The sequence below is a fragment of the Aulonocara sp. 'chitande type north' Nkhata Bay genome, linkage group LG5 (assembly GCF_057382095.1).
Source record: "Aulonocara sp. 'chitande type north' Nkhata Bay isolate Kocher_YH1m ecotype deep benthic linkage group LG5, A_spYH_male_GT1.1, whole genome shotgun sequence".
Classification (NCBI taxonomy): domain Eukaryota; kingdom Metazoa; phylum Chordata; class Actinopteri; order Cichliformes; family Cichlidae; genus Aulonocara; species Aulonocara sp. 'chitande type north' Nkhata Bay.
In genome coordinates this window covers 11448236-11472873 of record NC_141348.1, presented here as the reverse complement: position 1 = coordinate 11472873, position 24638 = coordinate 11448236, and the positions used below count along the sequence as shown (strand labels likewise).

Sequence of the window (24638 nt, the reverse complement as noted above, 5' to 3'; positions counted from 1 at the left end):
CCCCCCCCCCCCCCCCCCCCCCCCAATTTTTGCACATGTCGAGGAGCGTGTCAGGCCACATTTCACTGTGTGTTATACTTGTATAACTATGCATGTGACAAATAAAGAACCTTGAACCTTGAAATACAAAACTAAAATAGTTTAGTGAGACAAAACTTGCAATGTGTATAGATAAGAAAAGGTTTGCTAGCTGCCTAGCTTAAAGCAGGTAGCATTGTTCAAAATGCAGGCTGAAAAACAATAAATAAAATAATACAGAGTGTTCTCATATAGTTTTCCAATGCTGTGATCAATTGTCAGCAGTGTTTTACAGTTTACCAGATTTACTACCTGCAGTCTAACAGCTGAAGCTTTTTGCTCAACAGGGTTTATTTTTGTAATATTATGAAGCAAGCTGCAAGCAAGTACACACACATAATGTCAACATTGATAATGATAATATATATGATACAGTATTATCATTAAATGTTAGAATTGAACGTATCTTATTAACTGTATTAAGACAGAAAATTCTTTAAGTTAAACGAAGTATTCATTTATGCCAAATGTACTGTTGCTTGTGCACTAAAGATGTGAAGCTTGCTGACACTGTAACATTGCCCTGTCCCTCCCTGCTGTTGCCTTTAGCCTGCAGGAGCCTCTTCCCTTGCTCCCCTCATCTCCCTATTTGAGTCACTGCTGTTGTACTAATCTGACATGCTGCTCCGACATCAAAGGCTTTCTCCCTGGACTCCTCTGCTGTTCTCGTACACTGCACCCCACCACCATCACACCGCCGCAACCCTCGGTTACTGATGGGCCTCAGTTTAGTCCTCGCATTCAGTCAGAGGCGATGGCGGCAGCCTGATGAGAAGATTAGGATTCTTTTTATTTGAATTCCTCATGTTTTATTAATCAGGAAGCCTTTACATAAGCCGGTTTGTCTCATTCCATATTCACTGCTGTGATTGAGAGGACAGAATAGCAAGCCTGGCACCTGGCAGCTCACTCCTACATGCATGTTGAGCTCAGCGAGGAACGAGTGCTAAATGTCTCCACATGAGTCACTGCACAGCAGCTGCAGTTGGAGATGAGACAGAATAAAAGGTGTGCATAGCTGGAAATAGAAAACAATAAAGCAATGTCACTTCCATTGTCCTCATGTGTGTCTGTGGAAATGTCAGCTGTAACAGCATTTGGCAAGAGCCTTGTCATAAAGTTTTTGGGTTTCTGAAATCCATGTTGTGAACCTGGAAGACGTTTTCTTGTCTTCACTGCATACTTAAATTTCCCCTCTCACAGTCTGTGTGAATTACCCATGGGTATGCGGCTTAGATTTTAACATGAGATACAGAGAAGCATGCAGCTGCAGACTGTTTACCCTAGGTCTATCAGCTAGTTAAAGGATACTTAGATTCTCAGTATCTTACCTTATGTTATTTCACTAATATGATTCTAATATAATATATGAATGAAACTTTGTCACACACAGTGATTGTTACCATCTAGTTGTTTTAAAAAAAGGATTTATTATAAATCACAATTCACGTGCAATGTTCAGTGCATATTAGGCTTAGTGGTCACCAAAATTTGTATCTCCAACTCACCACAAAATATGGAAGGAAGAATATGAAAAAGTGGCACAGGCTAGCAGATCAATAGATGGACATAGCTACCACCTAATAACACGTTTGTAAAGTGCTGATGTATTGACTACCACCATGTTGGGCTTTTTTTCTTTTGCTTTAAACTAGTACTGATTGCATTTGGTTTAGAGGTTGGCGTGCTCAGTTAAGAGCTAATGCCGGTAAGCTTAGCTGGAAAGATGCGCTGAACAGAAATCAGTACTTTCCTTCCATCTAATTAGTAATAACCACAGGTTGCAAATAAAATGCTGGTAACACCACAAACATGATTGAAAGGTCCAGTTCAGTGAATTAGTGGACGCAAACAGACAGCTGGTGGCTTAGCTGGCAAAGCAGTATTTCCAGTCTATGTCTATACAGGTTTACGCCATGTAGACCTGTGTCTACATGGCGTAAACCTCATTTTCAGAGCATCTAATATCTGCTATTATTTTTTTACCGTGCTGAATTTTGACTGCTTCTTGATTTTGATTGTTTTGTGAGAAGTTCAACTTCTCAGTTCAACTCAACATTAGGTTTATGGTTTTCCAACAGGTGGTAGTACATGGTACCCAGACCTTTTTAGTGCCTATTTGGCTGGGGTTTCAGGCGATCTGAGGCGATCCAAAAATGTGACATCAACAGACTGCATTGGCTAGTCAGTTGCATCACTCCATGAGTGTCTCATTCACAAAAATCTAAACCGCCATTTTTTTTAAACCCAGTAAAGAGGGAAATCCATCCATCCATTCATTTTCTTCCGCTTATCCGGGGTCGGGTACCCGGGACAGCAGCCCTAGCAGAGAAGCCTAGACCCCAGCCTCCTCCTCCAGCTTGTCCGGGGGAACACCGATGCGTTCCCAGGCCAGCTGAGAGATATAATCTCTCCTGTGTGTCCTGGGTCTCCCTTCTGGTGGGACATGCTCAGAACACCAGGGAGGCATCCTTGTCAGATGCCCAAACCACCTCAACTAGCTCCTTTCGATGTGAAGGAGCAGCAGCTCTACTCTGAGCCCCTCCCAGATGGCCGAACTTCTCACCCTTTTCACCCAGAGAGAGCTTCAGAGGAAGCCCATTTCCGCCGCTTGTATCCGCGATCTCGTTCTTTTGGTCACTACCACAGCTCGTGACCATAGGTGAGGGTAGGGACGTAGATCGACCGGTAAACTGAGAGCTTCACTTTTACACTCAGCTGTCTCTTCACCGCAACAGACCGGTACAGCATCCACATCACTGCAGCCGGAGCACCAATCCGTCTGTCGATCTCTCGCTCCCTTCTCCCGTCACTCGTGAACAAGACCCCGAGATTCTTAAACTCTTCCACTTGGTGCAGGAACTTATCCCTGACCCGGAGTGGACATTCCACCCTACACAAAAAACACACTGCATTCCCCAATTCTGACAAAAAGCCTTATGCACAGCAGCAGGTATACCATCACGCTATAACAACCCCACGCACATTAGGTGGTACTCAATTGTAATGGAAAACATGTGAAATCCAGTTGAGGCAAGTCGAGCTGTGTCAAGTAGGTACTAGTGGAAAAAGGCTTTAAGTGTTACCTTAATTTTTCAGCCTGAAAGGTTCTACTTTAGGACAGACTACACGGATGCTACTGACTCCTTAAGGCAGTCCTGTCCTGTCATCATTTGTTGCATCGTTTTATCAGAAGAAAGTTCCTTTGGTTCATTTTCATGCTAACAGGCAAAAATACTTCCAGGGTTTTATTTGCTTCTTTTAAAATCTAAACTCACTATATAATTAACCAAGGGGTTCCCTAACATGTGCTTAGAAATGCATTTCCACCACTAAAAAGCGCTTTGGGTGCCTAGAAAAGCGCTATATAAATCCAATCCATTATCATTATCTGCAGCTGGAGTAGATATGAGATTTGAGACATTTTGAAAGACTTGTTAATAACTTACATAGTGGCAGAGCCCTGAATATGCTTCTAAGTGGGTTCAAGAGCAGTTGAAAGGTGAAACACAGCCACAAGAGGGCTCTACTCGGCAGATGGCTTAATGTTGCATAAGTGCAGTGAGCAGTCACTGTCACGGCAAGTCCAGCACTGCAGTCACCAGGTCTCTCTCAAAAAAGAGGGACAGCACATGGTTTGTTCAAGGTCATGCTGCATACGGTGAGAGCGGGCAGACTCCTTCCTAGGATTAATCAGCATTACTCTCCATGTTTTAAGAGGAGTCTGAACTGGTATTGAAGTGAGGGGCACTTCAACTCAATATTCACTTCATGTCAAAGACCGCAGGGATGAGCGCAGTGAAGGCAATATTAGAATAAGTTTCGAAATCTTTTGAAATTCAATTAGAGGTGGTTACAACTGCACACGGGAAATGAAACTTTGCTCATCTTCACACCCCTCTATTTTCAGAGCTGATGCAATTCCTCTCAAGCTCTTTTTTTGTGATCTCATGTCTGTTTCAAAAGAGGAACATCTTGAAAGCAGTGATGAAGGATTTAACATGGACAGCTTGGCCATGATTAATGCGGAGCATTCCAGAAGTGATGTGACTGTAATGTAGGACTATAAATGAAATGTGGCTTTGCTGAGACAGTAATGGGTTGTTCAGAGTGAATGTTACCCTTGAGTCTTTGGTGCAGCATTGATTCTTTTTTATTGGTTGGCCAAGGCTCAGTAGTACAGTGGCTAATTCAAAAGCACTTCGCTTTTTTCCCCTCCCTGTTTTTTTTGTGCCAACTCATCTCTCATACCCTTGTGCACTATGCAGAGACATCGCTGGGTTCCACTGACTACAGGGCCCTGGGGAGCAACGCAGCAAGCAGGGAAAAACATGACGTCACTGTTGGCCAATGCCATGAGAGGACAAAACACTGTTATGCAGAATGCTGTAGCTAGGTCATTAAAAAAACTGAAGTCACCAGTCCAAAATAATATAAAGGAAGTGATCAATTTGGCGGTTCGGTTTGGTTCGATACTTTGGTGTCACGGCTCGATATTTTTTCGATACAAAGAAAATGTTCATGCCTTTTTAATTTGTCATTTATTAAAATTATAAATATATATTTTAACTCAAAAGTACAGTTTTTAAATGTAATGTTGCTGAAACAACAAAATAATAAAAAAAATCTATCTGATCGAGAAATCACTCATCTTTGGAAAAGAGTTTATTACAGAGAAATGGCTCTTTCTAAAATATGCTTCTTCTGGGCTATATTCTCAGCAGCACATTAAACATATCAGGTCCCCATAAGGAGAATCATGTGCTAACACTGTCTAAATGACTCGGGTAAAGTTTGTAGCATGCATGCTTGTTGTTTTTGTCTGCTTCCACTTGTCTTTGCACTAGAATGATGTCAGCGTAAATGTGCAGTCATATTCATTTTGTTCCCACTAGTGCTGTCAGCGTTAATCTCGTTAAAATGACGTAAACGCCATAACGCGGCAAATCTCCGTTAACAAGTTACCGCGGATCGCCCCGTGCATGGGGCTGGACAGCGTCAACACGTTAACGAGCTAACTGCGCTAACACACTAGTTCCCACCCATGTAATTGAGCATTGCGTGGCACATCCGACATACTGTTTTACTTTAGTCCATGACGCGCTTACCTTCAGGGTCATACGTCACATGAAGACCAAAATAGTTCCAAAGGCCAGATCTGAATGAGGGTGGGGGAGGTTCAGTTTGCCATGTTGCAACGAGCTTAGCTTCTGTCTCGCTAGCTTGCGCTGCGCTCAGTGGATCTGCGCTCGACAGTGCAGCCTAGGCGGAGTAGTCGAACGCAGATCCACTGAGTGCTCAACACAGACAGCATTGTCAGAAGAAAAGTTGATAAAATAAATGAAAAATTTTGTATTGTTCGATACATATGCGTACCGAACCGAAAGCACTGTATCGAACGGTTCAATATCGATACGAGTATCGTTGCACCCCTAATAAATATAGATATATATCTATATATATATAGATATGTATGTGTATATGTGTGTGTATATATATATATATATATGTGTATGTGTATATGTATGTGTGTATATATATATATATGTGTATGTGTATATGTGTGTGTATATATATGAATAAATAAACATCAAGGTCTTGGTGAGTAGGGCTGGGCCATATCATACCGTTCATGGTAATATCGGTATAATGTTGGGCAACGATAAGAAAATGAAATATCGCGATAGAATATGGGTAAAATGCGCATGCACGGTAGCTTTGTTTTCATACGCACATGGCAGAAAAAGCATGACAGAGAATGAGAAGGGCTAAAGCGGATCGTTGAATGAAACGGGTGAACCAGAATTGGTTTGTAAAAATGCTGCAACTTCAGTGGTGTGGAACTGGTTTAGCTTTCGTCCGTCATATACACAACAAAGCACTATTTTTGGTAGCGCATGCTAGCGGGCCGTCGTTATTACCGTGTTGTTTGGAAAATACGGCACACTTAAAATCAATCCTTTGATTTTTCTGAAAATCGAGAGTGCCCCTTATAATCCCGTGTGCCTTATGTATGAATTCTGGTTGTTTACTGACCTTGAAACGATTTTATGTGGTACACGGCGCTCGAAAATCTGTCAAATGTTTTAGTACGACTTTGCTAAGCTACAAACCCGCACCGCTTGATGGATTGTCGGAGCATTACGGCTATCGTAGGCAGGCGCCTCGCGGAGTGATACGTACTGTGCTTCAACATAATATTACCGTATTGTGTGTGTATAACCTCTTTTTAAGTTTTGTGGATATTATACATGGTTATGCTGAGGATATGTCAGCCAGTTTCCACTGGAAATGCCTTTTGGTTAAACTGTCAGCAAGGAATTTGCATTTGCACTGTTACATTTTTATATAACTTTAATGCACATAAAAAACAGCTGCTTGTTTAAGTGAAAATACATTGATGGTTTTTTTGCACTAATAAAGTTGTGGAGTTGTAAAGTATTTTGTCTAGTGTCAATTATATCGTCAGTTATATCGTTATCGCAAATTTTCAAATGTATATCGTGATAAATATTTTTGGTCATATCGCCCTGCTCTAGTGGTGAGTACCCGTGCATATTTGAAAAGCACTTTATAAAGCGCTTTAGAAGAGTCAGTTGGGTCTGAAGGCTACAAGTTCAAATTTTAAAAAGAGGTGTATAGTATTCCCGAGTACTTCAAGTCATTTTAGCATAACACAGCGGGGTTAAACTGTTAGGGGCTATAAAATGTGTACGTTGCATAATGGGTGATGTAAGCACTTGGGTTTGTCAACGGAAACAAATAAGAAATAAGAAAAGGTCTCTGGTTCTGGTTTTGAGCAACAACCTTGCGGCCTGAAAATTTAAGCCAATGGGAGAAGTTCCAAAATCTGCAGTTCCTTGTGTGGCGACTTGAGTCAGTCTTCACAGACACAATTTAAGAGCACAAATAAACACGTTTAGAGTCTGTACAAGGAGCAGTTTTGGGCTCTATAACTATTTACCATTATATATATTTTTGTTTATAGCTCACATGTTTAGCTTTTGTTTGGGCTCAGGCTTAAGGTTCAAGGTAGCCAGCAGCTGTCTCCTCAATTTTATCCCCAGACCTGGCCCTGTGCTGTTAAGTGAGTGGACCAGTTCTTCCCGTAATGTGCTGTATGTATTGCTGATACGCTGCATCGCATTCAAAAATCAAAACACTGAGTTTTTTTGTTTATATTAGTTACAAAATATCAAAATTAGGCATTACAAACATAAAATAAGCAATATGAGTAAATAAAAGAAGTGCTACTGGAGCCCCTCAAACACCACAATCATTTCATGGTTTGAAATGATTGCAAAACAATAGAGAAATTGAAATATTATGCTTAAAATATCAGTTCAGGCACTTGGGAAGGTTTAGAAAAAAATACATCAATGTATATTGTTAATGTCTTCAAAATAAAATCCTCTGATTACTTTTTCAAACCTATCTAAAGTGCCTGGACTTGGATTTCTTGTGCAGTTTTTGGAGCATAGTGTTTTACAAAATATGCAATGTGGACTTAAACAGTAAAAGGTAATCAGCTTAAATTCTCAGAAATGTGAATTATGCTCTCCGTACTATCACCACGTACAAAGTACTTAGGGCCTATTTGATAACGAATGGAAAGGAAGGACTGCAGAGCTGGTGATAATTCTATGTTTTGTCCTCACAATTTGCTGTTTTTAAACTTCAGGGCAGAAACATAATTTCCTAATCAGAGTGGTTAAGGTTAAAAAGCTTTAGCAAACTGACACAGTGGACTGGTAAGGCTTCTGACTTTGAAACTGAAACCCGAGAAACTTCCCGAGCAATTTGACCATCTCGGTGAATGAAGCGGGAGCTGTCTGGCATAAGGATGTAATTAACATCAAAGCAATAACATGTGATGATGTGCTAATTCTTTTTCAGGGCAGGTTTTTCCCCTCTCATAGAAAAGATGAATATAAATAGGCTGATAGTCTTTGTCTCTTTGTCTCCGAGTACACACTTGATTGAACGGCAGCACAAACACGACTGGTATGGATGTACCATCCCCTCCCCGCTGCACGCACACACACGCTACTGTCTCCCCTCCCCCCAGCTACAAAACAAAATCTCTCCCGTACACTGGGACTTTAACATGCTTCTCTGGTGCGTTTGAGTCCTCGACAGTATCTGCAAAATTAAAAACAGAGTGGCGGTGAAGCCGTGCCCAGAGAGATGAATGGCTTGTGGCTTGTATTTATTGCTCTGCATGCTGCCCACAGTAAGCTTAATGTTTTCACACCAAACAGAGCTTCACTTTTGTGCCTTACTGTGATCTCTCTGCCTCTGATCTGCACTGCAATGGAGCAACCCTGGCTTTACTGCATGTTTGTAGTAATAGTTTATGCATCTCGTGTCTTAACGTGAGCTTACCGTTTGCTATATGTGTAACGGAGACAGAGATGTACCCTGCGACTGGGCCAGACATGCTGGGGGAAGCGATTCGAGTTAAGCTGTCAGCCATTTACACATAATGTATCTTTTATGAATGTTTCATGTGCTGACCTAATTCCTTTCAGAGCCGCGTAAAAGCAATATGTTGCACATGAGAAGACACCAGAGCATCCAGCTGATCCTTTTGACATCCTCTGCCCACGACGAGGGGATAGGAAGGGTCGGCCAAATGGAAACAGAGCTGCGATGTGAAAGTCGAGAATAGAGGCTGTAGACCGCCCCGGCAGAGTTATTTTCAGCCATTTGTTTCTACAAAATCTACACTGCATCCCACAGAGATGGGGAATAAAACAGACACACAAGCAGATACTGTACTTTGCTCTCCGCCTTACGTGTAATTAAACCGCGCGCTTAAGCCTAGAGTTAAGAGACTGATCACTCTGACAGACTTGAATGTTTCAGCAGTGTTAAACAAGGACGAGGATCAGGAAGAGGAGGGGGAGGAGGGGGTGCTGCAGCTGCAGAAATCAGTGTGGGTGCTGTTGCTGAACTCCATCTAGAATTAAGTAAAATCAAACTGCTGTTCCAATGTGACGAGAGCTAACCCAAAGAAATTCATGCAGGGAAAAAGTGTGGCTGCTCAGAGTCGTCTCAAAACACAGATGTGTCACGTTATGTGATTACAGTGACAAACCTGTTTGATTTCATGAGCTTGCCAGACTACCGCGAGAGCAATTAGTCGCATCACTGATGGACGCGATACCGGAGGCTGTCTTCACAAGTAAATGAGCAAATTCAGTTTGTGTTTACGTTCACCTAACTGGAAGCAGACATCACATTTATGATCCTTGTAGTAAGAAATGCGAAGGCCTTGTAGGGAGCATGTCAGGTTTGATAGAAGGGTCTTTTGGTTTCATCAATCTTTTCAATGATTGTTGTGCCAGGAGGCACTGAGGACCACAACAAAACTTTCAGCTGTACAACTGAGGAAGCTTCCGACGGTAGTCCGTTAGATGTTCAGGTTTGTTTAGGATCATTGTTCTGATGTAGTGGCCTCTCTTTTCTAACAGTACAATAGTAAAAAACCCTTACTGGAAGGATGTGAGGTTTGATACCTGCGATCGTGGCTCAAGAGTTGGGAGTTCACCTTGTAATCGGAAGGTTGCTGGTTCGAGCCCCGGCTCGGAAAGTCTCGGTCATTGTGTCCTTGGGCAAGACACTTCACCTGCCGCCTACTGGTGTTGGCCAGAAGGGCCGATGGCGTGATATGGCAGCCTCGCTTCTGTCAGTCTGCAGCTGTGGCTACAACTGTAGCTTGCCTCCACCAGTGTGTGAATGGGTGGATGACTGGATGTGTAAAGCGCTTTGGGGTCCCTAAGGGGGGACTAGTAAAAGCGCTATACAAATAAGCTCTTTTGTCTTACCCTTGTATGCAGAAGCTCGGGCTGCTGTGAAAGGCTTCGTAAGATGAACTGATCTCCAAAAGGTGTATAATACAGGCATTTTCATTCTAAACAAGCCAAAAGGACACTAATATTGTCTTTTAAAAACATGCAGGTTTACTGAACTGGCCAAAATAGTGTGTGACCCCGATGGTATAACATGTAAGTAAATCTTGATGCTTCTAATTTTAAAATCTACTTTACACTTATACAGACAGGCTTGTGGATCTAATGTAGTCCTGTTTTAAGTATTTGTGCATGCTTTACAGTTTATTGAATGGGGAAAGGGGGCCCACTGATATTGCTAATTAGAGGCCACGGATATCTGTGCTACACCACTGCTTTTGTGCTCCAGCCTTATTAAACTTTAATCACAGCAGAGGCAGATGAAACATAGTAATAAAAGTGGTCACCTAATGTTAATTGTTTGGTTGCATAACAATATTAAGCAATAATTGAAGACGGCACTGATTAATGGCCTCCTGCCATAGAGCTCTCTAACGGGAAAATGTGTTGATCAGACAAAAAAAAACCCAAGACCAGTTTTGAAGACATCAGCTAGTTCTCTGGGAAGACGATTAAACCAATAAATTAAAATAAAATGTAAAAAATCGATAAAGTACGCTCTTGCTCTGCCCAGGCAGCATCCTGGCCTCCTCCCAACCTTGAAACCTCTCCTTCAGAGGAATCCCAGAGACTGTTTTGTTTGCAGCTCACACACTCTACGCACTCAAGACTGTGTCTTCCCCACTGCTACAGTCCCCCCATCTGTCACTGTGACACTGCACTGGCTCCAAGGCTACGCAGGCTGTGGTTGTACCTGATGAATGATTAAGCAGATTTAAAGGGGGCCAGGGCAGAAGTGGAGTAGCAGCAGCAGAGGCCTTTAGGAGCACTTACCTTTTAAATGTGGCTGCACTGCCACGGTGCAAAGCCTGCTTTGGAGTGAAATGCCACAGAGTCAGTCTCCTACGGCCTGTGGAGCTGCTTCCAGCCTGGCATGGTTTGCCTCGTGAATCGCTGCCTTAATGTAGAGTTTGTAAGCAGTTCATGTATCATTTGTGTCTTTGTGAGCACATATTTGAATGATACGCAGCTTTAAAAAAAATAATAAAAAAAAGTGTAGTTAAATGTGTAGTTTAAATAGAAATGAGAAATCTGAATACGAATATCAGACTAATTTGATTATTCAACATTACTTTTCGTTAACCCTCATGTGCCTTCTGATTCGGTTACTTTGTGGCTTATCTCTGATGCTCAGAAGCTCTCACTCCAAAGAGAATGTGACCATGCTGCTGCTGAGGCTTGCAATCAATTTTAAAGTGCTTTGGTGCAAATTGCTCCACAAATGGACAGTCCATAACTGCAGGTTTGAGCATTTATACTGCTGATGTACAGCACGTTTCTCCATCTCCCTCATCCCCCCTGTGACTGCACCACAGTTAAATTCACTCTACAGATACACACAAACATAAAAAAGTGCATACATCTACACGTCGCTGCCAGTGATCATTTACAGTCATCAACAGTAAAAATGCAAAAGTGCCCTAATGATGTGACATCTTATGTTATGCAGTTTTACATCATCTGCAGCAGCAGATTGATCGTGCAAAGGAACGTCAACACGTGTTGGTGCTATGTCTTTATCATGATATGACGGCAGTGTCATTGCAGAGCTGAGCATAAATTTAACTGAACAGTAAAATGACACCATTAAATAAATGCAGAATTATTAGAAATATTTGCTCCTCCTGTTTGTGAACAGACAACTGACACAGGCTCACTTTGGCACTGAGGAAAAGTTTAAATATCATAAACGAGTTAAAATTGACACTGAACTTTACAATGGAGCAGTTTGCATACATGCGACTCGTGTTTGTCTCACTCTTATTGCAAATTGTGTTACCTAATTAGCAAATTCATCTTCGTGATATCCCAGTGTGAAACTTCCTTCAAGACCTGTGGTTTGAAATGAATGAACAAAGTAATTATAGCTGTTTTTCCTTTGGGCATCTCCAGTTCAGGGCCCATGGTACAGATATTTTAAGGCGGATATTAACTCTCTTGTCTATTCCTAGATGGGTAGACCCACTGCTGACCTTGTAGTCACACAATTTAAATTGCTTAATTTAGTTTATCTGAAGTGATTCATTAAAAATCATTACAGTTGAAATCAGAAACACAGCAGCCGTGTTTAGCCCCCTTTCCTTTCACCAGAATTAATTCAACTGTGTTGATATTGGATTTAATGTTGCTTTAACTGCCAGTGATAGCTGCTCTGCAGCCGTGTTACTAGCAGTTTGTTGAAACCTCTGGGAGGTGCACAGCGATTACAGCAGAGGTATCGCTCATAACTATGATTTGGGAAAGAGGGCTGGTGTTTATGAATCCTGGAGAAGCAGACATACAAATGACTTTGTTTCCACTGAAGGGCGGTTACGATCAGGCTTTCTATCATCATAAAACAGGAAGTTTATGCATATGCCCATGCAAAGTAAGTTTTAATGTGCTCTATGTTGCCTGTTTGAGCCTCTACTACAAAGTACACACTGCATTTCTTTGCATTCTCTTCTTTGTGTAGGTCTGACTTCCCCTTTTCATTTTTTTTTTTTCCATTTTTTTTTTTTTTTTTCCCGCCTGTCCCATTTGGTTCTTTAGCCATCAGAATTGTTGTCTGAAGACCAACAAGGATACCCAATGGATTTACTTTGCCAAATGGATTATCGTGGCATTGCCGTATTGGTCCATTTGGTCGATCTTTGTTTTTATTATTTATTATATTTTATTTTCAGATGTTACAGACGGGACAGACATGAGTGAGAGATAGGAAAGGGAGAAAGAAAGAGGAAGGAAAGGAAAAACAGAAGGGGAGAGGGACAGTGAGAAAGGGGGGGAGAAAAAAAATCTCCTGGATCACCTGTTGAGAGAAGAATAGAAAACAAGCAAAAAAAGACAAAAAAAAAAAAAAGAAACAAAGCAACATACTAAACACAACACCATCGCATTAATCTAGCTAAGTGTAAACAGCAGTAAATACTAAATATTCAATGTTGTTGTGCAGCACGCAGGACAGATGTGCTTCGAAGTAGCAGCCAAGAAAGGTGTAATTTGGGTCTACGAGCAGTGAACACCCGTGTGCATACCTGTGTGGATCAGCGCGCTTGTATTCCAAAGGTTTCTCCATGTAACGATCTGCTAGGGAGTGTGGGGGGGCCACAGCCCCGTCCTCCAGGGTGTGAAGCAGGTATGGAGGAGATCAAAACTCCAGACATCCAGAGGCCCCCAGAACACAAGAGACCATGGAAGACCAACAGAGGGGCAGCCGCGCCACTGTTCCAGTAAGGAGAGGAGAGTTCCAGATGAGGGTTTACTCAGCAGCCGCGGAGCAGAAGCCAGGGGGAGTTGCAGTGACGCGCCCGTGAGCTCCGCCGGCCGCCAGCTGTGCCTGAGTGACCGAGCCCCAGGCCGAGAGGCCGGGGGCACCCCACCCCCGAAGGGGCCCGAGCGAGCCCCAGGCTCCAGGCCCCGATAAGCGGCCGCCAAGGAGTGAGCTGGTGTGTACCTGGGCGCCCACCCCCAGACACAAAGAACCACCAACGCACCGACACCTGAGGGAGTCCGCCACCGGCAGGGGAAGTGGTGGTAGGTGGAGATAGGCCTGTTTGAGCCTCTACTACAAAGTACACACTGCATTTCTTTGCATTCTCTTCTTTGTGTAGGTCTGACTTCCCCTTTTCAACTAAAGTACTAACACAACCCTGACAGATGTGCAATTCTGAAAATAATAGTACTTTATACAACATATAGAGCCTATTAAATTAAAATGAACTATTGGTAATTCTATCAAAAATATGACTCTGATTATGTCATCACCTCACACGGCTGCATGGGCCCCTGAATATAATAACAAGCTGTAGACTCCAAAAATACAAAGCATTAGTGCGACGTCTTGCAGTATAATCAACAATATATAACTGCACACAAGATGTACAGTAATATATTAAAGTCCTTCTAGAGGAAATTCTGTCACCTGACACCCATCTTGAAAAATACCTACATGCACTTAAATGGTTATGTTGAAGCATATCTTCATGAAACTGAGATAAAGACAACATATAGAATCATAAGTCAAATCTGCTGACTTTCCCTTAAAACAAGATTATAAGAAATCTTTCTGCACCACAGATTTAAATTCAGTGTTCTCCCAGTGCTGTGTTTCTCTTTATGTCTCTGGCTTTAAAATTGGACAGTTTGTATCTATAAATGTACAAAGGTGCAATTTCCTATTAAAATGTCCCCGTGCACGATATCAGAGCCCACACTGACACTCCACAGTGGGAAGCAGCCATCACTGAAACTATTAATGACACGTCGTGACTTTTTCCAGCTGTGACAACAAGCGATTTGTTTAATATGAATGCTAAAAATTGTCTTTAGTAATAATAATAATAATAATAATCTTTAGCTGTAACTACTGAAGCAGTGCCTTTAATATTTCTACATGTGCGCTTACATAATGGGGTATAGTCTTGTTTTTTCATCTTCAAGTTAGCCAGCTTGAGGTCATGTGTCAGTTCCTTATTAACTGGTCAAAATGTGCTCGCGCAACCTTTTGGCCATATTAAATGAAGCCTTGTAAATATTGAATGAGACGCTATTCGGTGAGTACCCTACATCCTTGTTTATATTCTTCGCTGACTGCTAGTGTGTCCCTAAGGAGATATCCAGCCACGGACTTTCATCATCTCTGATGCAACTCGGCTCTTCCTGCTGTTAATGTATGAGGGGCCCTCTGAAGGATCGATGAGAAATCACAAAAGACTTTATTTACACATAAGTGATGTTGTTTGATAAATTATTAAATCATCTGTGTTTCAAGCAGACTTTACGGAAGTCGAGGAAACGTATCTTTAAGAATAGATCTAACAAGAAAGGTTGCCTATTTAAAAATATGCACAGGAAAAATTGAAAGTGGTAACCCTGTGTTCTTGCAGTGGCAGCTGTACTGTCTGAACAAGAGGCTTGCAGTTACTAGTGTGGACATATTTATCTCTTTATCACCAGTCATTTTTCCTGTGGTATAAATATCTGTCCTCAAGTAGGTGCCTGATCTTTTTATATTTACTTGCTATTGTCTGTTTGACTAAAGGACAAACTTGTGAACCGGTGATTTTCTTTCCTCTAGCCCAAACACCAGGCTGACTTTGAGGGCTTTGAGTGACGTCACTAACTTTTTCGACACATGTTCACATTAGGTTGAACTTTGGTGACTTCTTGACTCTTTGTCTAGCATCATTGTGGCCATTTAACAAATTGTGTAATTTATGACCATTAAGCATTAAAGCACCTCTTTAAACTTAACTGAGCACTTAAACATTTGGTGATGGGAATTTTTACTATTTTTATACATCATATAGACTTTGTGGTTAATGAAACTGAGATATTAGCTTTCATGATAATCATAATGGTTAGCTGAAACAAAGCACCAACCTCAAGAGCTGAAAAATCAAACAAATATGAAAGTGATTTTAAAAGATTGCAGTTCCTCAAATGGCCCCTTGAGGCTGCTTCCAATGGTGAGTCAGTCCACGAAAACGCGCCCATTTTAATTCTTTTATCAAGCATTTTTGCAGCATTGTACATTTCCATTGGCTTCTTTTTATTGTGAGAAAGACTCAGAAGTTCATGTTAGTGTCTAAGTTGTGGATGCAGCTTGCTCAGCACTTCAGCTTCTGGTCTACTAAAAAAGACACTAAGCTGCTCTGCTGCTATAGAGTCCAACACCAATAAGTGATGTCATGGTGGCTTTGTCCATCTTTTATATGCAGTCTTTATATGTGGTCTTTATCTACAGGGGTGATCGTGGCTCAAGAGTTGTGAGTTCGCCTTGTAATCGGAAGGTTGCCGGTTTGAGCCCGGCTTGGACAGTCTCGGTTGATGTGTCCTTGGGCAAGACACTTCACCTGTTGCCTACTGGTGGTGGTCAGAGGGCCCAGTGGTGCCAGTGTCCGGCAGCCTCGCCTCTGTCAGTGCGCCCCAGGGTGGCTGTGGCTACAATGTAGCTGCCATCACCAGTGTGTGAATGGGTGGATGACTGGATATGTAAAGCGCTTTGGGGTCCTTAGGGACTAGTAAAGCGCTATATAAATACAGGCCATTTACCATTTACAGTCCGTTTTCAATTCATTTTTAAATCCCCAAGAGCAAATTTAAACCCATACAATTTAATCCCATTCATTTAAAGCAAGTGTAATCTAGGTGTTTTTAACATTATATCCTCCTGAGAGCCAGCCTATTCCTTTATGTCCTCTCTAATGGACATTTGTTTTTGGTCTATATCTTTTGACTTATTTGAGCTAGTCCAAATGACCTTAATAGAGAACATCCTGGACTTTCCATTGATATCTCATGTATTTGGGCGGGTTATTAAAGGCTATTTTAGGATACAAAAAAAACATGTACAAAAAGCATTAAAATCCCTTTACATTAATTATTATATATAGTAATGCATATATGACGTATATTATACATTAAACCCTGTTAATGTTAAACCTGTAGTCGCGGCTAAGCAGCTGTTAGCAGCGTGTATGTTTGCTACTGTACTACATGCACAGTACAGTGTGTATTGGTGTATTTGCCCTCCTCCTCCCGGCGGAGGGGCGGGGTCCATATGATTGCACATCAACACTCACGGCTAGCTGCAGACGCAACTCGGTCGCTCACACTTTCTCCACTTTCAGCTCACTCCCGGCGTTCCCGTCGCTGTTTAAACAACGTTTCCGCAACTTTTAGGAAGAGGAAATTTGAACATAAAGTATTTTTTAAATTATTATCATTGTGTGGTAATTCAAGAAAGAAAAAGAAGAGGAAGAGAAACCATCAGTCTCTGGTTCAGCCGCTCCGCTCTTTGGGAAGATATGATGTGAGCACCGAAGCTGCAGGAGGACTGGATAACCGCGCATCCTTTAAGTAAGTGCTTCACGCCTCACCGGCACGGATTTATGGCTCGTGGAGATTAATAACCCCTAACATAGTGCTGCTCTTTTACCTTTTTTTGCGCGGGGGTCATACGCTGCTTGCCTACCGTGGATATCATTTTCCTCTGATAATCTTATTGTGACCCGTAGCGTTCAGCAGCTAGCCTGTACCTAATATTGTTGTTCTTTCACTGCTATGACTCTACAGATGAACGACTCTTTGGGGACTTTAGGTGTAACATTACTGGAAACGACCTCTCCCTGCTGACTGACTGTTTTTATGTTATCTGCAGCACTAAACTCATGACAGATCATTTGTAGTGTAAGTGATGAGGCTGTTGTAACATTTCCAGGAGCTCTGTGTTTCCCATCCTCAGCAGCCTCATTATGTGCACAGCTTTTCTCTAGGTTACTGTGCACACACTACAGAATCTGACTTTCACCACTTGTTTTTTTCCCCCTTTGCTCCAAAACCCTCCACCAAACAAGTGTCCTGCATTTGCAGAAAGCCATGCTGACGCCCTTACCACTTCAATAAATATTTTAGCATTAGTTGTACAAATGAAACATGCAGCATCTCCCTGACTTACATTATGCACACTTGCACGCTGAGACGCGATTGGCTGCAGCTCAGCGTCTCTCCGTGTGGCAACAAGCCTTCCCCATCCACCCAGCAACTCCCTATTCCTCATGCTGTGGTGAGTCTCTCTGCCTCTGAGGGCCCTTTCTGCAGCATCCGACGTGGTAACCATGGCAACGGAGCCTGACCCTGGGCATGCTTACTACAGGCTTGACCTGGATTTCTCTCTACATGCCAGGCAGGGGCGCATGACTTGGGCAACTGACCCGCTTCTCACATTGATTGGCTGTCGAGCAGTGAGATCAGAGGCGACGATACGCTGCTTGTTCAACGAATCAATGAACTCACTTGTGATTGGCTTTGTGTCACTGGGTGTCTGAGTAATGTGTTTGTAATGTTAACACATTTGGTAATGCTGTTCTGGGAGACGAGACGGGTGCTTTGCCAGTTTTTCTAGGATGAAGACTGGCTTTTCTTTCTTTTCTTTTTTTTTTTTTTTTTTTGAATTAATCTAATGTGCCAGTAGGTTTAATCGTTTTGGATTGTGCACTAATGCTTGGGGAAAAAAAGACATCTGAAGATGATTTCTAATCCGTGTAAGTTAAGATGATCTCTGGCTTCTTGTTGCTTGGTTTTGGAGGATTTGAGCTTAATAATGAATTATTTTTAATTACATATTTAAAAATTTTCTAAAATTAATTTTTGTTTAGCACTTTTGCGTCACATGCCTGGTTTCATATCCACCACCTGGCTGGTTTCTGTGTGGAGTTTGCACGTTCTTCCTGTGTTTGCGTGGGTTCTCTCTGGGTACTCCGGCTTCCTCCCAGAGTACAGAGACATGCAGTTAGTGGGGTTAGGTTAATGGGTGATTCTAAATGCTAAATTCCCCTTGCTGCAAATTTTGAGTGTAAATGCTTGTTTGTCTCTCTGTGTAAACCCTGTGACAGGGGCAGCCTGTCACCCCGGCAACCCTGAATTGGATAAGTGGAAGAGAGAGAAATTAATTTATTACGAAATTCTGTCCTTATTTTTTTTACTTTTAACTATTTACTTCTCTTCATTCCAGGGAAACAAAGCAATCTTTGTCAAAAATGACTGTGTTAAAGGTACTTTTTGTAAAAAACTTCTATAAACTACAGTTAAAACTTTGACCACAAGATGGCAGTGTTTTAAATGAAAATGTTAGTGTAGTTGCCTGCTGCGCCAGAATTAAATGCACAGTACTGTGCAAAAGTCGTGAGCCACCCCTCATTTGATCATATTTTGGTAGGAAATGGGACATAGGTGCATTGATTTATTGAAATATGCAAATACAAAAAATAAGAAAAAAACTGAGTTTATTCATTTCTAACAAGCTTGAAAGTCAATATTTGGTACGAGCACCTTTATTCTTCAACACAGCTTGAAGTCTCTTGTGCATCTTTCTTATCCTTTCTTCAAGTTGTCTTAAGGAACAGTTCTCCAGGCTTCTTGAAGGACATTAAACGCTCTTCTTTGGACACGATCTCACGCTGCTTCAGTAATGTTGAGCGAACCATGACTGAGCTTCCACCATGTTTTAGAGACAGGAGGCACTCACAGTTGTACCCCTCTCCTCATTTCCATAGTGGTTATTGATTTAACCACAATTTTCAAATTTGGATTCATCACTTCATGAGACCTGTTGTCACTAACTTTCAGGTCTTGTGTAATTTGGCACACCTCGGTTTCATCCCATGAACTTGGTGCCTTTTTTCTACTTGAACGATTCACGATTCACAGTGTTAAGTAGCAAGGACTGGACTGAAAATGAGTGAAGAATCAGCCAATTTCTAAAGAACTTTAGCAACATTGTTCCGTTGGATGTGGAAGATATGTTCCTGATATGCACCTGTTTGGCAGATACACTTTTTCCTGCTTTTTAAATTGAGTTTTTTTTTTTACTATTTATTCCCTCTTTGTTCCAGGGAAACACAGAATTCCTGATAAGCAAAGTGACCACACAGTGTTTAATATCTAGCTAGCACAAAACTGCAGATAAATATCGGCTACATATAACTGTATTAAAATGTCAGTGTGTTTGCTCACGCTGATGTCACTGGGACCGGCTGCAGATATTCAGTCGATATTTCTGCACATCCTTAGTTTCAAATATCAGCTGATTTTTGACCTTTTTTGTGTTACATTTGCTTGCCTTGCCTCCACACAGACACACACCCGCCCACCTGTGGAATTTCCCTGTATAAATAGCGGCACATTCAATGTCTTCCTCTTACTGTGTAATTCGAGTGTATATGTAATTCATTTCTGGAGGGATAAGTGAGCAGATGTTGTGGATTTAGTCGCCTTTGACAGAAAATGGAAGTGTTCATAGATCCGTCGCTGCGCAGCCCACGGCTCAGCTGTAAGATCCCCGAGGTGTCAGCTTGTTGTCGGAGCCAGACTGTGTAGGAGTGCCTATTTCTGTCCTCTCTCTCTCTCTCTGTGTGTCTCTCTGCCACTCGGTGCATCATGACTGAAGTCAGCACGGTCAGCCTCTTTGCTTCTCTGCCTGTCAATGTGAACCCTCGTATGCAGCTTAGCGTGCAGACTTAAGAGCACTCGAAGGAGTCAGAGTACCTGCTAAGAGGGAGAGCCATTGATTGAGTTTGTCTGTGGCAAGAGATCAAAGCTTCAGTGCAAAATTAGTCTATATGCAAAATGTGAATCTGCAGCTGTTTAGATTGTTGCTCTGAAGCAGTGAAATATTTTTAATTTTTGCTTTGCAGATGTAAAGATTTCCTTGCCCTGCTTGCCCTCAGTGAAGACTAGAAGCCACTAATACAAGTGATTAGTCATCACGCAGCGATGATATTATATTGGTCATTTTTAAAAAGTAATATAATATAATAACTCTGATATTCCTCATTAATTGTGAGTGGTGTTAATTCAAAGTGGACACATTTAGGAACCGCAGGAACAGAGAAACCACATCGGCTCATAAGGATTCCTTCCAAACACAAGTTTGTCCAGGATTTACAGTCCTGTGATTTTTCTCCAGGCTTTCTGAAGCTCTTTCAAAGTTTTTCTCTTTATCACTCATTTTCAATCCAGCCCTCGTAACTGTCCAATATCAGAGGATTTTCTTTTTGTTTGTTGAGCCACTTAACTCTGGTGGGCAGTTAATACAAATAAATAATAAATAAATGAAAATACTGACAATAAATTAGTTTAAAGGAAAAAAACCCTCTGGTCTTACTTTTCTTGACAGAGTACATAATTGCAAACTTGAGCATCTTCACTGATAACTTTAGCATATTGGATAAAATAAAAATGACAAAGCTGAACTTTGGGGAGATCATCTGCAGCTGAAGGTAATGTTATTGCAATACTCAGCTTATTGCGATTTTTAACATTTTGCAATAACATCGTATCGTGAGTGAAATTCTGTGATAATATCGTATATGGTAGACATACATCTTTATAGTGTGTTATGAAGGTTTCTTGTTTTTAACAGTGTCAGCTTGAGCTCTGGGAAATCTTGGTCAGCATCTAAACTATTTTAAACTATTTTCTGGTCTTTTATTGAGGGGAAAAGGGAAATAATATGCAGTGTTTCCTTGCAGTCTTGCATTAATGGAGTAATTATTCAACCACTGACAGAACATGAATTGTAAAAACTTGAATCACCTCTTTTCAAAAGCAGGCCTTCCAACACGCGCTCATCAGTATCCAAAAATAAAAACAAACGCCGGACTAAAAGAGACAACAAAAATAAACAGTGGGGGCTCGGAGGCGGGCAGGAGGTTCTAAAGGGCTGTCAGTAGCTGCATGCAGGATTTGTACGACTCTGTCACTAATGCACGATGTTTCGCACGCTGATGTTTACTTCACTGAGAGAAGAGTGCAGGCTGAAATGGTGTAAAATCAGTGTGGAGTCAGGCTGCAGATGTCTGCTCTGATGACCTAAGGAGAGGCATTCGAGCTGAAGCTGATTTTATTTATTCCCTGCGTGTGTTTCAAGACGTCGTTTAAAAGCCTTCCATTGTGTGCGTGTTTTGGGGCCGGCGAGGTCTGGCTGCCGTCGAACCATGTGAGTCACATGGCAACAATGCGATTCTCTGTCCTCTCCCCTCAGCACCGCTTCTCCTCAGAAATGAGGCTGGAATCAATAAGGTGTTTGCAGCCAGTGACCCACATTTACTGCTCTCAGATGATGAGAGGTTATCGGTAAACGAGGGATTCAAGAAATTCCTCCAGTCCTCACCGTGCTCGTGACGGATGTCGTGAACGCCTGGGTGGATTTTGTTTTCTCAGCCCGTGTTAAAGGCAGCTGTGTTCTGTATTGCAGATGTGATGGACCAGCAGAGGGCTCTGCATTCAGGTTGCCTGGTCTCAGGGGTCCGTACGCCTCCCGTTCGCCGCAACAGCAAGCTGGCCAGTCTGGGACGCATCTTCAAGCCCTGGAAGTGGAGGAAAAAGAAAAACGAGAAGCTGAAGCCCACAGGAGGTGAGTGTGACGCCGTGCACTTCCACGGGTGGCGTTAAACGCTGAAAGCCATAACATGCAAATAGTCCCACGCGCTCTCATTTTCTTATGCAGTCTGAGGACCGGTTTGATTAATGTTTGTGTTCGTGTAGCGGTGGAGAAGAAGGCAGCTGTACGGCAGAAGAGAGATGACCTCGTCAGGAGGAACCCCGGGGAGACCGAGACAGGTGCAGAACCACAGATGAACACACGTTAGCGCACTAGCACACATATGACTCCAGGCTTTGCACGGTTCACTTGCTCAGCCGCATGAGGCCTAAACTGCCACGCAGACTCATTCCTGTCGCCTCTGTGTGCTATGTGCAGAGTCAGATCTTGCTTGTGGGGGTAACAGTGAGGACCTGGACACCCCCCCTCACTCTGACGGTGAGGACAGAGACGAGGAGCCGGTGGCACCGCTGGCCAACACTAATGAAGACCTGGGCAGTGATTTAGAAAGCTCAACAGGTACAGCGATGTAGGCTCAGGCTTTGTGTTCACCTTGTTGCTAGCACTATTTTCTTTTTATACATATCCTGTAACTGCCTCACAAAAATGCTGCTTTATTGCATCAGTTGTGCAAAACTGCTAAACATATTTGTCACATCTCTAAGAAACTTTAGGAAAACTGTTTTTAGCATCTTTTAGCTCATTGTTTTGATTTTATAGCTCATCTGTTTTTTACTGGATAGTCTCACATATGTAAATTCATCACAGCAAACAACAGACCCACACCACGCTGGGGGACACAGGGAAGCATTTATCGTGTAAAGATGGGAATTTCCCAAAACAGTTGGTTTATAACAAATATAAAAAATACAGGAGAGTAAATAAAGGTCACGACTTGACCAAAAGTATGGCTCTTAGCGCTTAGCTAATACTGGCCCCGCCAGTATCTCAGCCAGCTATATTTGCCATTATTTTGGTATATATATTAAAATTAAATAGAAATTCAAAAGAAAGGAAGAGATGAAAAACATTTCAAATATGTTATAAAAGTTTCTGCAACTTCCTTGTTGACATGTGTTCACAAAACAAAGAAAACAACCACCTGATGCGAGTCAGAGTATAAACAAATAATCCATGACTTGTTGTAACAGTGCAACAATTATTTTAAGGGCTCATAAATAACAACACACAACAAATGTCAGAAATCTGTTTGTGTTTCACGTGTCTGAAAGAAAATGTAAAAACATCCGCCAATGTTTAAATCGCCAAATATGGATACAGACTCTTCCTTACTTTAGTTTCTATTTTCATCACCTGATTTAAAATAAGTGATATTGATTATAAAATGAGTTTTCCGAGTGCAGTTGCGCTATGTCTCTGATTGTCCACTAGGTGGAGCCAAAGGCTTCAGAAACTCACTAAACCTTTCGGCTTACCTTCGCTGTGTGCTTTCAGTACAAGATGTGACTGAAGTGGCAAAGACAGCAGGTGATCAGAGTCAGAGTGAAGATGGAGAAGATGAAAGCACCTCAATCAGTGACCCCAGCGAAGAGCAGATGCAGGGCAAAGCCGAGGGTATCGAGGGGAAGCAGGAGGCGGCGGCGACCAAGCCTCAGAGACGAGCCAGCACCCCTCCTCCACCCAGCCTGCCTGTCAAACTGCTCACCAGGCTGGGCAGCTTAGAAGGTGCGTCCAGCAGGACTCACACTGATGTAACACCAGCGTTCGGTATCTGACTCGATGTGTTTCGCTTCTCCAGGTGCTCCTCCAGTGCCGGTGAAGAAGTCCCCTGCCACCTTACCCAGGAACTTCACTCTGCCCAAAGACCCTCATGGCTCTCTGTTGAGAGGCAGGATCTCCACACCCACCGGGTCCCCTCACCTCGGGGCGCTGCACCCACAGCTGCCCCCCAGCTGCATCATTGAGGAGCTGCACCGCGCCCTGGCTACCAAACACAGACAGGACAGGTCAGGCTTGATGTGCAGCATTTCCACCACGTCTCTGTTTGTGTAGTTGCCAAAGAACACAAACAGCATTTTGGTCAGTGAATGGATTTGCATTAGTCCTGTTAGACAGAAACTCCCACGACAAAAATGTAACCAATGTGGAGCCAAAAAAAAGACCACAGGCGTCGTGTAAAAAGAGGAAGTATTTCTAAATATATTTCATGTATGGATTTTAAAGACCTGTTTTAAATGATGACCCCTTCAGAACAGAATCCAACTTATAATCAGCTTAATCTCACCAGCAACATATTGGGACAGTTTCTTTTTAACAAGGAGCAGCCACGTCTGACCCCCTCTGACCTTCAGGGGCAGCTGTGCTGTGTGAGGATATGCTTCACGCTCGTCCTTCAGGACATAGTGGAAGGGTTGGAGTCATATGTGAGCGTTACTCACAGACTGGAGCTGCAGGCCAGCAGGCTGTTGATTAGATTTAAAGAAGCAGCCTTCTGTTTGAGTTTGCCTCCCGTTAATGCTGACCCAGACAGTGTGTGCACGTGGACAAAGATGCTAATCTTCAAGTGCTAAAAATGAATGAAATGAGGATAAAATATGAACTTTTTTTGTATTCTAGTGCAGAAACCAACAAAATGTGAACAAGTGTTTAAAAAAAAATGAATGAATGGACTAGAGATGGCACGATACCACTTTTTTATGTCCGATACCGATATCATAAATTTGGATATCTGCCGATACCGATATGAATCCGATATAGTG

General features: G+C 42.3%; 1 protein-coding gene across 3 annotated transcripts in view; it reads left to right on the top strand.

Annotated features, from left to right (window-relative positions):
* phactr3b (phosphatase and actin regulator 3b) overlaps nt 1-24638 on the top strand; it is a 60243-nt gene that overhangs the window by 6586 nt on the left and 29019 nt on the right. Inside the window, exons 1-6 of one of the 3 annotated variants that reach the window (XM_086291299.1) lie at nt 16583-16895; nt 21793-21951; nt 22083-22157; nt 22297-22437; nt 23374-23604; nt 23678-23885. In XM_086291299.1, the coding sequence (XP_086147425.1) occupies nt 21798-21951; nt 22083-22157; nt 22297-22437; nt 23374-23604; nt 23678-23885 (809 nt within the window). In that variant the 5' untranslated portion in view covers nt 16583-16895; nt 21793-21797. Of the gene's footprint in view, nt 1-16582; nt 16896-17770; nt 18080-21792; nt 21952-22082; nt 22158-22296; nt 22438-23373; nt 23605-23677; nt 23886-24638 lie in introns of those variants that run through there. The other 2 variants (XM_086291298.1, XM_086291297.1) reach the window with 2 other exon arrangements.